A 17,234-nucleotide genomic window follows, 5' to 3' on the forward strand; every position below is an offset into this window, starting at 1 on the left:
ATAGTGCAGTGCTTTTGACCAGGGCCTACATGTTCCCCTCAGGATGGCTACCTCTCTAAGGTGAAGGCCCTATTGGGACGTGAGCTGTGTGTGGAGAATGGCTCACACGGTGATGTTGTGGAGCAGAACTGCAAGAATGGAAAAACAAATGGCTCTGCTGTAAATGGTGACTCTCACAAGGAAGAGGACGAAGAGGGAATCATGGACACCAAAGAGGCTGATGCCATGAAGTCTCCTTCTGCCCCTAAAGGCAAGGGAGGACGGAAGAACAAGTCAGACTCTGAGCCCAAGAGTGAGTAGGAGTGGTTGGGGACATCAATTTCTCCCTGGATTAATCTATACAGTATCCCTTTTCTGTGATGTCTCATGCTCTTAAAGATTTGTTATGTCCATCTAATTGTTTGACCAAGGAACTTGTAAAACCCCAAACACATCTTAGAGAATTGTACATTTTGGGAAATGACTAAGTGTTGAGGCATGTGGATGCATGTGCAATCGATTCCAAATCCTTAAATAATAAAACATTGTTTCTTTACTTTTGTCCAGAATCTCCTGGTTCCAGGGTCACAAGAAACTCTGTCTCCGGGAAACAACCGACCATCTTATCAATGTTCTCCAAAGTGTGAGTAGGAACTCGTCTGTTTCCCTTAACCTTTCACGGTCTGATGAATTCTGCTCATGAATAATCTTTCCTCTTGCTCCCTTGCAGTCAGAAGCGCAAGTCTGAGGTGAATGGAGAGGTTACGAATGGAGAGGTTACAAATAGTGAGGTGGAAGAGAAGGAGAAAGTAGACCGGGACACAGAGGAAGAGGTGAGGTGATCTTATTGTGAGGCACCTGTCACTCAGACATGTGATTTACTCTTATTAATCAATGCACCTCCTAATCAGTCCTTTCTGTTGTAGACACAGGAAGAGAAGCGTTTTAAAGTGGAGCCAGACAATAAGTAAGACCTTTCACCTTTTAACACCCCCTTTCAATTAGCCACACCCTTCCGCCAATTTGCATTGACTGTCTCCATCCTCTCTTCTCAGGCCAGTTGCAGAAGACGCCACTAGTGAGAAAATGAAGGCAGTGGCTGCAGCTAAGGTGAGGCCCATTCCTGTGCTCAAGCTGTTATATAATTTCGGAGCAGAGTTGCCATGTCAGTGTCACTAATGCTCATCTCCTTTTTCAGACTCCACCCCCTAAATGTCCAGACTGCAGGCAGTATCTGGATGACTCGGACCTCAAGTTATTTCAGGGAGATCCTGATAATGCGGTGAGAAACTCGAGGCTGTAATACTAAAGAAAATGTGATACGGTGCCATTTTAACATGTCATTAGGGCCAACTGAATATTTGTTGAATGATGACTTGCACTAAATGGGATTTTATAGAGTAAAACAATATGGATCTATTCTAGTTGTCATGGTTTCATTGATTGACTGGTAGAACAATATGACTTTTTTTGATTGTTTGTATACTTACAGCTGGATGAGCCAGAAATGTTAACAGACGAGCGCCTCTCTCTGTTTGACTCAAACGAAGACGGCTTTGAGAACTACGAAGAACTACCGCAGCACAAGATTACCAACTTCTGGTGAGTGGTCCCTTCATGCTGACCCTTCAAAATGGTATACAGCATCAGCCTTTTAGTGCATGTTTTTTTGCGGTCACCTTGGTAAAAGTGAACTGTTCTTTTTTGCAGTGTTTATGACAAGCGTGGCCATCTGTGTCCATTTGACTCTGGGCTCATTGAGAAGAACGTGGAGCTGTACTTCAGCTGTGCAGTCAAGCCCATCTATGATGACAACCCCTGCATGGATGGTATGGCCCTGACCCTTTTCACACTAACAATGTTTATATACTTGTTTTCCTTCAACCGTAGTTGATTTACAATCTTTACTAAACCATTTTATGTAAGATATACTTGAGTGGTGTACCTATGGCTAACTCTGTACTGCTATTTTTCTAGGTGGGGTTCCTGCCAAAAAGCTTGGTCCCATCAACGCCTGGTGGATCACTGGTTTTGACGGAGGAGAGAAAGCCTTAATTGGATTCACTACAGGTAATCTCAAGATCTTCTTTTAGGTTTAAGTGGATTGAATGTTGAAACATTAGCCTAATGCCTATATTCATGATGTATATAATGACTCTGACCTCTAACCCATGACCTCTTCCCCATCTCCAGCCTTTGCTGACTACATCCTGATGGATCCCAGGGAGGAGTACGCCCCCATCTTCGCCGTGATGCAGGAGAAGATCTACATGAGCAAGATGGTGGTGGAGTTCCTGCAGAAGAACCCTGACGTCAGCTATGAAGACCTCCTCAACAAGATCGAGGTGAAATACTAAGATCGTTTACTAAGATCGTTCAGTGTTGCAACTACAGTTTATTGGAGAAGTGCAGGTAGTTATTTTTCTGTTTGGTGCCTAATGAACATGGCCCAAATCTTCACACATGGCAACATCAGCTTCAGCACTGACTTGACTCGCCAGCTCTCCTCTTTGCCCCTAAGACCACAGTGCCTCCTGCTGGGCTGAACTTCAACCGCTTCACAGAGGACACGCTGCTGCGCCACGCCCAGTTCGTGGTGGAGCAGGTGGAGAGCTACGACGAGGCCGGGGACTCTGACGAGCAGCCCATCATCGTAACCCCCTGCATGAGGGACCTGATCAAGCTGGCTGGGGTCACCCTGGGAAAGAGGTAATGATAGGACCTGGTATTGTCTGATGTTGCAAGAGACTTGCTGTTTTATAAGCACAATGACCCCCCCCCCCGTAGTGCTGTCTGCTTCTCACTAGGCTGTGTGGCTGGAAGAGAATCCTAACTCTCTTAGCATGAAGTTAAAATGGCAGACTGTCGGTCAATAGCTGGATTGAAGATTCACTTCAGTCTAATTTGCTGTGGTTCATTTTATGTTAAACCGTAAAGTTAAAGGTCCAGCCGCCAGAGCTGTGTATGTGCACATGCTGATTTGTTGGGGACAATAAGGGGGTTATGTTTGTGTCCCTGCTGTTTGTTCCCTCTGATCCCTGGTGTTTAACACTCCTCTTGACATTCCCTAATGCAGCATGCTGTTGTACTGGTAGGTATTATACAGCCCTTCGGTCTGAAAATATCCTTGGCTTGTTTGGTGTGCATTGCAACAAATGTGTTGTCATAGAGCAATTTGGCGAACTGTGAAGCTCATCCCAATGTGTGCTGTTTGTCATAAAAAAAATCTGCATGGCTGCTTTGGCTGTTGAGAGCTTGAACACATCATTACTACATTTATAATAATTGATTGCATTAGCACAACACCCAACCACCTGCTTCTTTCCCTTCATAGGAGAGCTGCTAGAAGACAGGCCATCCGCCATCCCACCAAGATTGAGAAGGACAGCAAAGCAGGGCCCACTAGAGCGACTACCACCAAGCTGGTCTACAAGATCTTTGACACCTTCTTCTCTGACCAGATTGATCAGAATGAGAAGGATGGAGGAACCAAACGGCAGCGCTGCGGTGTCTGTGAGGTAACTTACCAAGTGCCAATCTGAATGAGGTTGAGCCAGGACTTTGAGGAGCCTTATTTAATTGCACTTTGAATAAGTGCAAACCTTCTGCCAAGGGAACTAGCTAAACCCTTATGTAACTAATTGGTCTCCTGTTCATAATTGAAGCATTTATTTAACTAGGCAAGTTGGTTAAGAACAAATTATTATTTACAATGACGGCCTACCAAAAGGTCTCCTACGGGGGCTGGGATTAAAAATAAATTACATAAAAATATAGGACAAACCGCACATCACGACAAGAGACAACACTACATAAAGAGACTTAAGACAACACAGCATGGCAGCAACACATGGTAGCAGCACAAAGCATGGTACAAACATTATTGGGCACAGACAACAGCACAAAGGGCAAGAAGCTAGAGACAACAATACAAAGCAGCCACAACTGTCAGTAAGAGTGTCCATGATTGAGTCTGAATGAAGAGATTGAAAACTGTCTAGTTTGAGTGTTTGTTGCAGCTTGTTCCAGTCGCTAGCTGCAGAAAAAACTGAAAAGAGGAGCGACCCAGGAATGTGTGTGCTTTGGGGACCTTTAACAGAATGTGACTGGCAGAACGGGTGTTGTATGTGGAGGATGAGGGCTGCAGTAGATATCTCAGATAGGTGGGAGTGAGGCCTAAGAGGGTTTTATAAATAAGCATCAACCAGTGGGTCTTGCGACGGGTATACAGAGATGACCAGTTTACAGAAGAGTATAAAGTGCAGTGATGTGTCCTATAAGGAGCATTGGTGGCAAATCTGATGGCCAAATGGTAAAGAACATCTAGCCGCTCGAGAGCACCCTTTCCTGCCGATCTGTAAATTACTACTCTGTATTTTAGCATGGGTAGGATGGTCATCTGAATCAGGGTTAGTTTGGCAGCTTGTGTGAAAAATTGACTATGATAGAGGAAACCAATTCTAGATGTAACTTTAGCCTGCAGCTTTGATGTGAAATGCCCTAGTTTAAAACACTCCATGTTCTCATTCTTCTGTCTCCAGGTTTGCCTAGTTCCAGATTGTGGCAAGTGTTCAGCCTGCAAGGACATGATCAAGTTCGGGGGTAGTGGTCGCAGCAAGCAGGCTTGCCAGAAGAGGAGGTAAGTTAGCTGATCTTTAGTGCCCCTTAGTTGCCTAGATAAATGGTTCCTGCCATGGCTGTTTCTGAACACTCATAACATTTTGTTCCAGAACACTGTTCCTTCCCATGATCTCATTCTGGAAAAACACTAAACAGTTCTGAGACTGTTAAAACAAACTCCACTCTCTTTTATATATATTTTTTTTAAACTGCCACTAAGTGTGAACTGGGCTATGGAACTGGGGATGGGGCAACGCTTTCCAGCTAATGAACATCTTCAGAGCCCTTAATTTCAAATTAGGCACTTATGTTGTAGGTGTGGCGCAGTCCTTCTCAAATAGTGGGGTGGGGGCTCGAAGCGATGCCATGGGGGGGGGTGCGTGTGACCATGGGGAACATGTTTTTTTTTTGCCGCAGGGAGTAGTTTTTTTTTTTGCACCGAACAAGAGCACACAGCACAGTGCGGGAGATATTTTATTTTTATTTTTTACCATTATTTTACCAGGTAAGTTGACTGAACACGTTCTCATTTGCAGCAACGACCTAGGGAATAGTTACAGGGGAGAGGAGGGGGATGAATGAGCCAATTGTAAACTGGGGATTATTAGGTGACCGTGATGGTTTGAGGGCCAGATTGGGAATTTAGCCAGGACACCGGGGTTAACACCCCTACTCTTACGATAAGTGCCATGGGATCTTTAATGACCTCAGAGAGTCAGGACACCCGTTTAACGTCCCATCCGAAAGACGGCACCCTACACAGGGCAGTGTCCCCAATCACTGCCCTGGGGCATTGGGATATTTGTTTTTAGACCAGAGGAAAGAGTGCCTCCTACTGGCCCTCCAACACCACTTCCAGCAGCATCTGGTCTCCCATCCAGGGACTGACCAGGACCAACCCTGCTTAGCTTCAGAAGCAAGCCAGCAGTGGTATGCTGCTGGCTATATGAAGTGCAGATAACAAACCCTTAAGAGACACCATGGAAAAATATTTAACAGGGATGAAAAGAAAGGCGGAGAGAGACGGAGATAATGAGACAAACGTAAGTCTCCCGAAAGCTAAGACGAGGAAATATGAATAAGGGTATGTAGAGCTTGGCTTCACTGTGACTACGGTGGGAGACAAGGAAAGACCGGTATGTTTACTGTGTCTAAAAATGTTGGCAGAGGACAGCATGAAGCCAAATAAAATAAGGCGTCACTTAAAGACATTACACCCCAATCACGCTGATAAGCCGCTTGAGGTTTTTCAGGGAAAACGTGCCGAATGTTGCCAACAATCGTCCCGCTTTGTGAATGCTACTTCAGTAAACCAGCGAGCACTGTTAGCATCATATGGTGGCGTACCAAATTTCTCAGTGCAACAAAAAAAAACTCCATAGCAGAGGAGCTGATACTACCTGCAGCATTAGACATGGTCTCTGTCATGCTGGATGACGCAAGTGCTGCAAAAATAAAAACTATCCCTCTGTCCAATGACACCTGTCGCCAGACGTATAAATGACATTGCTAACGATCTTAAAGAACAGCTGGTAGATAAAGACAAACGTTTTGCCTTACAGTTCGATGAAGCAACTGACCGCAACAGACTTTGTTTATCACTTATGTACGTTTTGACATGACCAACTCCCTGTAAAGATCTACTTTTTTGTAAATATGTCAGAGACAGAGCCACAGCTGAAGAGCTATTCAAAATGCTGGACTGCTTCCTGACTGAGAATGGTTTAAAGTGGGAGAACTGCATTGGTGTTTGCAGTGATGGTGCACAGACCATGGCAGGGATGAGAAAAGGACTTCGGGCACTCATCAAGAAGGCCTCACCTAATGCTGCGTGGACACACTGTGTTATACACAGAGAAGCACTGGCATCAAGGCACCTTTCCTCTGAATTAAGGGAGGTTATGACTGACATTGTAGGTGTAGTCAATTTTATAAAGACCAGACCACTAAAAACAAGTCTTCTCTGCTATCTGTGAGGAGATGGGAGCTGAACATCAAGCTGTGCTGTTTCACAGTGAAGCAAGGTGACTGTCACGAGGAAAAGTCTTGTCCCGAGTTTGAGCTCAGAGCAGATAAGAATGTTTTCGGAGCAGGAGCACAAGTATGACCGAGCAGAAAAATGTAGTGATGAGAACTTCCTGGCAAAACTGGCCTACCTGAGTGACATATTTGGAAAGCTAAATGAACTAAATCTACAGCTTCAAGGGAAAGATAAACACCTCCCTCAGGTCAGACAAGATCAGCTCTTTCACTCGAAAGCTTGCAATGTTGTTGCAAACTTGATGAAGGAAATACTGATTCATTCAAGAACCTGCATGAATTTGTTGACACTACTGACTATGATGCCACCTCAGTGATTCCATATATTAAGGAGCATATTTCATCACTGATGGGATTCTTTAAAAAGTACTTCCCTGAAAACAGTTCCCAATATGACTGGGTGAGATCCTTTCAATGCTCCAACTGGTTTCAGCTCTGCAGAGGAGGACCAGTTCATTGATATGACGTCTGACTCCACATTGAGACTGAGGTTCACATCACAGACACTGAGTGAATTCTGGCTGACGGTAGAGAGGCAGTATCCACTCTTAGGGCAGAGGGCCATGGGCATTCTTCTTCCTTTTGCAACATCTTATCTTTGTGAGACTGGCTTCTCTGCTGTTGTTGCACTGAAGACCAAGTACAGGTCCCAGCTAAACATTGAGTAGGAACTGAGTTGCAGTATCATGCTTCAAACCCCGCTTCGAAAAGCTGTGCTCTGCAAAACGTGCTCATTGTAGCCATTAATCCTGACTTCCTCATTTTGATTTAAAAAAAATCAGCACATTGTTTTCATTTTTGTTTTATAGGTCAGTGTTTCATATATTGTGCTCCTGCATTAATGTTGCTGATCAATTTGAATTTATTTTATTTTATTTTTCAGTATCAAATGGTCAAATGTTTACAGTTTAAATAAGGATTTTTTAAATTTATTTTTTTAATTTCAGGCAAATTTGTGCACTTAGTCTTTTCTGTTACTGACTAAAACAATGTTAATAAAGTTATTCTTTAAGTTGATCTTTCTTTCCTTTGTTTTCTTTAATGTTAATAAGGATACAATGTTATGCAGAGGTGTACTTCTAACAATTTTATAGACAAATTATACTATTTACAGTCGCGGTAGAGAGTTGGGGGGCGTGAAATGTTTGCTTCTTAGGGGGGGTGTAACAGAAAATAATTGAGAAGCACTGGTGTGGTGCCTTGAACTCATTGGCTAATGGGATCTGCTCCCTTGTCAATGTTATTTCCCCACCAGATGCCCCAACCTGGCAGTAAAGGAGGCTGAGGATGATGAGAATGTAGAGGAGGAAGAGTTGTTGCCTGTAAAGGCCCCTTCAAAGAAGGTGTCCAAGGCCAAGACTAAGAAGCGGAGCAATGGCAAGCTGACCTGGGTTGGAGACTCTATCAAAGTATGTACTCCTTAGTGTTGTAGGAAGTTCTTAACCTCAAACTGGTCAAAATATCCCTTAGTACACTAGACTTGTATTATCAATAATGTGTATGTAATTTGACTGACTTGCTGCAATGCAAACAACTCTTGGGATAAAGGTTCTCTCCTCTCCCTCCTATGTTCAGACTGAGGGGAAGAAGCAGTACTACATGAAGGCATGTATGGACAACGAGGTGCTGGAGTTGGGAGACTGTGTTTCTGTCAGCTCTGATGACCCATCAATCCTGCTCTACCTGGCCAGGTAGGTTCTATAGCAGTTTAAGAATCTTGACTTAGCCTTTTCTATTGGTTTCTGTATGGCTCAGGTGTTGACTGTCTTGGGTCTCCAGGATCACATCCCTGTGGGAGGATAACAATGGGAAGTGGTTCCATGCCCACTGGTTCTGCCGCGGTACAGATACTGTACTGGGGGAGTCCTCTGACCCTCTGGAGCTGTTCCTGGTCGAGGACTGTGAAGACATGCAGCTGAGCTACGTAGAGGGCAAGGTCAACGTCATGTACAAGGCCCCCTCAGACGGCTGGTTCATGGAGGTAAGAATTCATTGGCTTAATCGCTCTTTAAGCAGAGTCACTATCCTGGTCCCAGATCTGTGCACCCTGTCTTAACCAACTCCTACAGTTATTGTCATGCCAATTGTCTATACAGCTACTGCTCCATGCACCTCATCACTGATGTATTTCGTACCACTGTGTTTTCAGGGTGGCATGGTAGAGGACATCAAGGTGATTGACGATGACAATGGGAAGAATTTCTTCTACCAGCTGTGGTATGAAGGAGACTGTGCCCGCTTTGAGACCCCGCCTACCTCCACAACCCAAGAGGACTGCAAGTACAAGTGAGACAAAATTGACATTTAAAGCACTGATAGGGCTGTCAAGTACTTACATTTGGAGCTCTGAAAATCTAGTACTGGAATACCTTGAAAAGCGGACATTTCCTCAGTGTGGTTCTTAACGCAATCGTCCCACCTGGCCAATAGCCAGGGAAAATACAGAGCGCCATATTCAAATAAAATTATATAAAAATCAAACTTTCATTAAATCACACATGTAAGATACCAAATTAAAGCTACACTCGTTGTGAATCCAGCCAACATGTCAGATTTCAAAAAGGCTTTTCGGCGAAAGCATAAGATGCTATTATCTGATGCTAGCACAACAGTAAACAAAGAGTAGCATATTTCAACACTGCAGGCACGACACAACGCAGAAATAAAAATATAATTCATGCTTTACCTTTGACAAACTTCTTTTGTTGGCACTCCAATATGTCCCATAAACATCACAAATATTCCTTTTGTTCGATTAATTCCGTCGATATATATCCAAAATGTCAATTTATTTGGTGTGATTCATCCAGAAAAACAGCAACGTCACTACAAAATATATCAAGTTACATGTAAACTTTACCAAAACATTTCAAACTACTTTTGTAATACAACGTTAGGTATTTTAAAAAGTTAATAATCGATCAAATTGAAGACGGGATGATCTGTGTTCAATACAAAAAGAAAACAAACTGACAACTTTTTTTTTGGTAATGTGCCTCAAACAATTTACTTCAAGTGACCCACATTTTAAGATGGCCATACTTCTTCATTACACAAAGGAATAACCTCAACCAATTTCCAAAGACTGGTGACATCCAGTAGAAGAGGTAGGAACTGCAAACAAGTCCCTTAGTCTGGTGTCCCAATGAGAACTCATTGAAAAGACAGTGACCTAAAAAAAAAAAAAAAAAGAATCTGAATGGTTTGTCCTTGGGGTTTCACCTGCTACATAGGTTCTGTTATACACAGACATGATTCAAACCGTTTTAGAAACTTCAGTGTTTTCTATCCAAATCTACTAATAAAATGCATATCTTATATTCTGGAGATGAGTAGCAGGCAGTTGAATTTGGGCATGCTATTTATCCAAAAGTGAAAATGCTGCCCTCTACCCCGAAGAAGTTAAAGTCCTTTTGAAATTTGTTGTAGCCAAGGTTTTTTAATGAGCTCTTCTGCTCCAATGATTTCATTTCTGATAAGTTTGTGGTAGACTTTTCTTTCCTGCAGTTTCAATTGACTGGTGTTGCGTTAAAACTAGAGGTCGACCGATTAATCGGAATGGCTGATTTTAAATTAGGGCCGTTTTCAACTAGGCAAGTCAGTTAAGAACACATTCTTATTTTCAATGACGGCCTAGGAACGGTGGGTTAACTGCCTTGTTCAGGGGCAGAACGACAGATTTTTACCTTTTTACCTCAATCTTGCAACCTTACAGTTAACAAGTCCAACGCTCTAACCACCTGATTACATTGCACTCCACGAGGAGCCTGCCTGTTACGCAAATGCAGTAAGCCAAGATAAGTTGCTAGGTAGCATTAAACTTATCTTATAACTAATGATTAATTGATTGATTGTTTTTTTAACTACACATGGTTGATGATATTACTAGTTTATCTAGCGTGTCCTGCGTTGCATATAATCGATGCGGTGCGTATCGTTACTCCAATGTGTACCTAACCATAAACATCAATGCCTTTCTTAAAATCAATACACAGAAGTATATATTTTTAAACCTGCATATTTAGCAAATATAAATCCAGGTTAGCAGGCAATATTAACCAGGTGAAATTGTGTCACTTCTCTTGCACGCAAGGTCAGTGTATATGCAACAGTTTGGGCTGCCTAATTTGCCATAATTTTACGTAATTATGACATAACATTGAAGGTTGTGCAATGTAACAGGAATATTTAGACTTATGGATGCCACCTGTTAGATAAAATATGGAACGGTTCTGTATTTCACTGAAAGAATAAACGTCTTGTTTTCGAGATGATAGTGTCCGGATTCGACCATATTAATGACCTAAGGCTCGTATTTCTGTGTTATTATGTTATAACTAAGTCTATGATTTGATAGTGCAGTCTGACTGAGTGGTGGTAGGCAGCAGCAGGCTCGTAAGCATTCATTCAAACAGCACTTTCGTGCGTTTTGCCAGCAGCTCTTCGTTGTGCTTCAAGCATTGCGCTGTTTATGACTTTAAGCCTATCAACTCCCGAGATTAGGCTGGTGTAACCGATGTGAAATGGCTAGCTAGTTAGCGGGGTGCGCGCTAATAGCGTTTCAAACGTCACTTGCTCTGAGACTTGGAGTAGTTGTTCCTCTTGCTCTGCATGGGTAACGCTGCTTCGAGGGTGGCTGTTGTCATTGTGTTCCTGGTTCGAGCCCAGGTAAGAGCGAGGAGAGGGATGGAAGCTATACTGTTACACTGGCAATACTAAAGTGCCTATAAGTACATCCAATAATCAAAGGTATATGAAATACAAATGGTATAGATAGAAATAGTCCTATAATAACTACAACCTAAAACTTCTTACCTGGGAATATTGAAGACTCATGTTAAAAGGAACCACCAGCTTTCATAATTGAACAGGTTTCATTTATTTGAGGCAATTTATTTTATGGATGTATTATATTAAGTTAAAATATGTGTTCATTCAGTATTGTTGTAATTGTCATTATTACAAATTTAAAAAATCGTCCGATTAATCGGTATTGGCTTTTTTTGGTCCTCCAATAATCGGTTGACCTCTAGTTACAACCATGTATGGTTATTTTGACATCAAAGGTTGTCTTGACCTTGGCTTGCAATACAAAGGGACATTTTGGGTGGTTTTTTTGTTTGAGAAACATGATACAATACCCTATCTCAAATGGCAAAATGTTGAATTCCAATGTATAGTGCCTTTGGAAAGGCTTGTCAAGTGGTAATGCTGTTTTTCTTCTATACTGCAATTTAATACAGATTGAGGTCTTCAAATTACAATTCAGTGCTTGAAAGTCCTTGAATTTTACTTTGCAATGTCTATGAACCTTTTAAGTGTTTGACATTTGATAGAAGGATTAATAAGTTGGTCTTGGGTTACCGTGTCTCCTGTATTTCAGCTTCTGTGCCAGCTGTAGTAGGGCTGAGGAGAGGGAAGAACAGGAGACTCCTCGGGTGTTTGAACCCATAAAGGACGAGGACCACGACTCCAAGGCATTATATGCTCTGGCCTGCCTGAAGGGAGAGCAGTTCAAGGTGGGAGACAGCTGCTACCTGCCCCCTGACGCATACAACTTCAGGTGAGTGGAACATCCAGGAATACTGACGTTTATACATGGCATTGTTGAATACTTGTTTCTGATTGGTAAGCTAGGTTTGGTTTGCTAAACTAGCAAGTCTGTTTGTTTAGTCACCAATGCAACTAATGTAGTGATCTTGTTAACTTGCTATCTACTTCAGTGGATGTTGAAAACATTTCTAGTGGCAAATGTGTTCAATTATAGCCTTGGTATAAAAGGCATAAATAACTCTATGCATTCTCTGGAAAAGAATGCAACTCCATGTCATTTTAGTTTGGCTCCGCTAGCACATCGTGGAACACCTTCCACGTTCATGCTTTTCATAGGATGCAAAGCCCCTTGTTGATTCTCTTACATCAGTGATATTCAAAGTCGCGGTGGGGTCGCGACAACACAAATTATGGGAACAAATTAAGAGTACTTTTTATTGTATGGGACAGTATACAAATGTTTTTGGGAAAGATCTGTTAAGGGATAAATCTTATGAAGGTAATTTTATGTAAATTTAAATGTATTGAGTTTAAGGTCATTAGATTTGGAGGGGTGGATCCCAAGAGATTCTGGTGCAAAATGGGGTCCCTGCTGAAAGTTTCAATACCACTGCCTTAGGCATGGTCTTCATTGGGGACAACTAGGGAAATCCTAGTGTTGGTGAATTCAACATCAGCTTTTTAAGAAAAAACATATCTCCCCTTACCATAACATTCTTTTATTTTGTGCTCAGTGTGAAGGCAGCCAGTCCAGTGAAGCGTCCTCACAGGAAGGAGGACGTGGATGAGGAGTTGTACCCAGAGTACTACAGGAAGCATTCAGACTACATCAAGGGCTCCAACCTGGATGCCCCTGAGCCCTTCAGAGTGGGACGCATCAAGGAGATCTTCTGCCACAGACGCAGCAACGGGAAGGCTGACGTGTCTGAAGTCAAACTGCGCTTGTACAAGTTCTACAGGTGAGCACCCAAGTCAAATGTCATGGTAGAACTGCAAAGAAGGACCCCTTGGATCCATGCCAAATTTAGTAACTTTTGTACAATGAGAATGTCAGCCTAAAATGCATCTCTTCGCTGTAGGGGAGTTGAACTGGTGCCAATATATGCATGTCTAACTTTGTCTTCTGTGGTTTTACTTTACTCTTAATGTTCACCCTCTCAGGCCTGAGAACACTCACAAGGGGGTGAAGGCAGGTTACCACACAGACATCAACCAGTTGTACTGGAGTGACGAGGAAGTGACAGTCAACATGTCGGAGGTGCTGGGCCGGTGTCGTGTGGAGTACGGAGAGGACCTGAATGAGACAGTTCAGGACTTCTCCTCAGGCGGACCTGACCGATTCTACTTCCTTGAGGTGAGGCTGGACTAGATGAGAAGCAATTGAGCAACTTTAACTTCCCATATTAATATTGCATGCTAAGTAGCTGAGATGCTCATTCGAGGAAGTTTGCTCAAGATGGTAATATCAGTTTCCTTCTCACCCAAAGGCTTATAATGCTAAGTCCAAGAGCTTTGAGGACCCACCCAACCATGCCCGCTCTGCTGTGAACAAGGGCAAGGGGAAAGGGAAGGGCAAAGGTAACTACTCTCCTCTACTTATTGCCAGTCACATAGTTCTCTCCTTTTGAAATGTTCTCTTGCCTATTAGAGGTTTAGGCTTGTATTGAGGCTTCTCTGACTACTGTTGTAACTGTGGCTCCAAACCCCCTGCCCTCCAGGTAAAGGCAAAGGGAAGTCGTCTTCTGCTCAGGAGCCTCCAGACCAGGAGCCTCAGGACCCCAAGGTGCCCAAGCTGCGTACCCTGGATGTTTTCTCTGGCTGCGGTGGGCTCTCTGAAGGCTTCCACCAAGCTGGTTAGTAGTTTCTTCACTTCAACAGCTTGGGAAATGTCTAAGTTGTGGGTGACCACAAGGGAACTTTTTTAATATACAGGTAGAATTTCTTACAAGAGTTAAGTGTTAATCAGGCCACATAGTGACTGCAATTTGTTGTTGCTCCTACCTGTCAGGTATCGCTGAGACTCTGTGGGCCATTGAGATGTGGGACCCAGCAGCCCAGGCATTCAGACTGAACAACCCGGGCACCACAGTGTTTACAGAGGACTGCAATGTGCTGCTAAAGCTGGTGATGTCTGGAGAGAAGACCAACTCCCTGGGCCAGCGGCTGCCCCAGAAGGGAGACGTGGAGATGCTGTGTGGAGGCCCTCCCTGTCAAGGCTTCAGCGGCATGAACCGCTTCAACTCCAGAACCTACTCCAAATTCAAAAACTCTCTGGTGGTGTCTTATCTCAGGTCAGTTAAACAGATTTGCACATTTCCATACAAACATATGTATGAGTACATTATTGATCTGTCTAAGTGGTTGCTGTGTAGTTATATACTTTCCCCTAACGTGTAGTCTCCTCTTATAGTTACTGCGACTACTACAGACCCAAGTTCTTCCTGCTTGAGAACGTGAGGAACTTTGTCTCCTTCAAAAGCTCCATGGTCCTGAAACTGACTCTCCGCTGTCTTGTCCGCATGGGCTATCAGTGCACATTCGGAGTCCTTCAGGTGAGTTATTAGTGAACTTAAGCTGGCATGTTTGTTTCTGAATGATGAATCCAATAGTCTGCAATGTTTTTAGTTATTGTGAAAGTCATTCATATGGGATATGCTTAAGCCTGACCTCTGCTGTCCACTCCTCCCAGGCTGGGCAGTACGGCGTGGCTCAGACGCGGCGCAGGGCCATCATCCTGGCGGCCGCGCCTGGGGAGAAGCTTCCTCGCTACCCAGAGCCCCTGCATGTGTTCGCTCCCCGGGCATGCTCTCTCAACGTGGTGGTGGACGACAAGAAATATTTCAGCAACGTCACACGGTAACCAGCCACCAGTCAATGTAAAAGCGTGTGGTTGTATGGCTTGTGATGTGAATGATAAGGGCTGTGTCTAGTTTCTGATTGTTCCTTCCTGTTTCAGAGGTAATGGCGGTGTGTACAGGACTATCACAGTCAGGGACACCATGTCTGACCTGCCAGAGATCCGCAACGGAGCGTCTGCTCTGGAGATCTCCTACAACGGAGAGCCCCAGTCCTGGTTCCAGAGGAAGATCAGAGGCACACAGTACCAGCCCATCCTCAAAGACCACATCTGCAAGGTACAGCTGCGGCTCGGTCTTTGGAGTCTCTTGGATGCTTTAGTCAGCTATTAGGCCTCAGTGCAGCTTAGTGAAAAACTGTTTGGTTTTTACAGGAGCAGATTTGTTGTGCCTGTAATGCTTGGACATTGGTTAAATGAGAACTGTCAAGAGGATGGGTGGGCAATAGCATTCCCTGAAACCAACTAAGTCCCTCTTTGGTTTCCAGGACTTGAGTGCCCTTGTAGCAGCCCGTATGAGGCACATCCCCCTGGCGCCTGGCTCTGACTGGAGGGACCTGCCCAACATGGAGGTCCGGCTGAGAGACGGGACCTCATCCAAGAAGCTCCGCTACACCCACCCAGACAAGAAGAATGGCCGCAGCAGCTCTGGAGCACTGAGGGGCGTTTGTACATGTTCAGGAGGTACTCCATTTTTATGGATGTAGGCCATACAAATGTTATTAAATGCTTACTGGATTTCATTTTTCCCCCATTTTAAATACAATAGTAACCTAATCAGTTTAGCCTCTTGGCTAAAACAGTGGGTGCTTGGCGTGTTCATAACCTGTTCATTTTTAACGCACTTTTTTAGTTCAGATGGCAAATCCAAGGGGTTGTTGTAATGCTGTCTGTAGACATGTTCTGCTTGCCATCCTGTCCTCTAGGGGTGCCCTGTGACCCTGCTGACAGGCAGTTCAACACTCTGATCCCCTGGTGTTTGCCTCACACGGGGAACCGCCACAACCACTGGGCCGGCCTCTATGGCAGGCTGGAGTGGGACGGCTTCTTCAGCACCACCGTTACCAACCCTGAGCCCATGGGCAAGCAGGTAAAATCTAATACTGTACCAGTTCTAGCAGAATTGAATGGCTAGGACCATTTCACCTCAGGACACAGCCATGTAATAACATGTACAGTGGTTGTAGTTTGTTGTAAATACTTGTCTACAGAAATGTATTGGTCTCTCTCCTGCAATGTTGGATGCTTTTGGTACTAAATGTCCCGTCATGTTTCAGGGTCGAGTCCTGCATCCAGAGCAGCACAGAGTGGTCAGTGTGAGAGAGTGTGCGCGCTCTCAGGGCTTCCCTGATACCTACCGCTTCTTCGGAAATGTTCTGGACAAACACAGACAGGTACTGGACTGGGTCTCTCTGTTCTCCATCAGGAATGCAATCCCCTCCTAGAAAATTCCTTGGAGTGACACTTTGTTTTTGTCCCCCCCCCTCAGGTTGGTAACGCTGTTCCTCCACCACTCTCCAGAGCCATTGGACTAGAGATCAAGAAGTGTGTCTTAGAGCGGATCAAGGAGGAGAACGAGAAAGGTTAGGCCTGCTCAAAGTGCATTCTGTGGTAGTTACTGCTGCTCATTAGGCATTTTGATGAAATACTGATAGTGGCATTAATGTGGATGGGAAGCATGTCATCAGTATCCATACTATGAATGCCATTTTCCTCCATCAGAGAACGGGAAGCAGGAAGAGAACCTAAAGCAGGAGAAGATGGAGGTCTCGGACTAGTGCCTGGCCCTATTCCAATCCCCTTTCCACTGAGAATCAAATTCCCCGGAGATCCTGAAGCCCACATTTTTTAAATGAGCTGGCCAGTCTGCAGTACCATTCCATGTTTATGATTTTCTAAATGTGATTTTAACCGTGTTTGGAAAGTGAAAATAAATTGTATGTAGTTTTTATATGTTGTAATATTTCAAATAAAGCTCTTATTAAATGGCAGTTCCCTCTCACATTTTGTCTTGGCAGCAAAAATCTGTGCATACAGTAACTGGTGACGCTTGAATTTAAGCATTCTATGGGACAATTAGTGCCCCATTTACTACCAATACCAGGCTCTCATGCCCTGTTAATGACAAATGTTATCAGTGATAAGTGGTTCCCCCCAGTCATAACCCTCTGTTCTGCTTCTCTCCACC

General features: G+C 43.9%; 1 protein-coding gene across 4 annotated transcripts in view; it reads left to right on the plus strand.

Moving 5' to 3' along the window:
* Positions 1 to 17,037, plus strand: part of LOC129833144 (DNA (cytosine-5)-methyltransferase 1-like) — a 75,682-nt gene extending 58,645 nt beyond the window's left edge. For 2 of the 4 annotated variants that reach the window (XM_055897472.1, XM_055897474.1), the window contains exons 4-35: positions 43 to 292; positions 547 to 622; positions 710 to 812; positions 906 to 946; positions 1,035 to 1,089; positions 1,178 to 1,261; positions 1,472 to 1,581; positions 1,690 to 1,808; positions 1,957 to 2,049; positions 2,173 to 2,324; positions 2,501 to 2,688; positions 3,056 to 3,070; positions 3,314 to 3,497; positions 4,521 to 4,618; positions 7,895 to 8,048; positions 8,215 to 8,330; positions 8,419 to 8,620; positions 8,789 to 8,925; positions 12,023 to 12,202; positions 12,927 to 13,151; positions 13,354 to 13,546; positions 13,680 to 13,770; positions 13,911 to 14,045; positions 14,201 to 14,483; positions 14,603 to 14,744; positions 14,882 to 15,048; positions 15,149 to 15,326; positions 15,535 to 15,730; positions 15,973 to 16,136; positions 16,324 to 16,440; positions 16,536 to 16,629; positions 16,769 to 17,037. In XM_055897472.1, coding sequence (XP_055753447.1) covers positions 43 to 292; positions 547 to 622; positions 710 to 812; positions 906 to 946; positions 1,035 to 1,089; positions 1,178 to 1,261; positions 1,472 to 1,581; positions 1,690 to 1,808; positions 1,957 to 2,049; positions 2,173 to 2,324; positions 2,501 to 2,688; positions 3,056 to 3,070; positions 3,314 to 3,497; positions 4,521 to 4,618; positions 7,895 to 8,048; positions 8,215 to 8,330; positions 8,419 to 8,620; positions 8,789 to 8,925; positions 12,023 to 12,202; positions 12,927 to 13,151; positions 13,354 to 13,546; positions 13,680 to 13,770; positions 13,911 to 14,045; positions 14,201 to 14,483; positions 14,603 to 14,744; positions 14,882 to 15,048; positions 15,149 to 15,326; positions 15,535 to 15,730; positions 15,973 to 16,136; positions 16,324 to 16,440; positions 16,536 to 16,629; positions 16,769 to 16,824 — 4,398 coding nt within the window. In that variant the 3' untranslated portion in view covers positions 16,825 to 17,037. The remainder of the gene's footprint in view (positions 1 to 42; positions 293 to 546; positions 623 to 709; positions 813 to 905; positions 947 to 1,034; positions 1,090 to 1,177; positions 1,262 to 1,471; positions 1,582 to 1,689; positions 1,809 to 1,956; positions 2,050 to 2,172; positions 2,325 to 2,500; positions 2,689 to 3,055; positions 3,071 to 3,313; positions 3,498 to 4,520; positions 4,619 to 7,894; positions 8,049 to 8,214; positions 8,331 to 8,418; positions 8,621 to 8,788; positions 8,926 to 12,022; positions 12,203 to 12,926; positions 13,152 to 13,353; positions 13,547 to 13,679; positions 13,771 to 13,910; positions 14,046 to 14,200; positions 14,484 to 14,602; positions 14,745 to 14,881; positions 15,049 to 15,148; positions 15,327 to 15,534; positions 15,731 to 15,972; positions 16,137 to 16,323; positions 16,441 to 16,535; positions 16,630 to 16,768) is intronic. The other 2 variants (XM_055897473.1, XM_055897475.1) reach the window with 1 other exon arrangement.
* Positions 17,038 to 17,234: the final 197 nt, after the last annotated feature.

Source organism: Salvelinus fontinalis, chromosome 34 (assembly GCF_029448725.1).
Source record: "Salvelinus fontinalis isolate EN_2023a chromosome 34, ASM2944872v1, whole genome shotgun sequence".
In the NCBI taxonomy this organism is placed as follows: Eukaryota; Metazoa; Chordata; class Actinopteri; order Salmoniformes; family Salmonidae; genus Salvelinus; species Salvelinus fontinalis.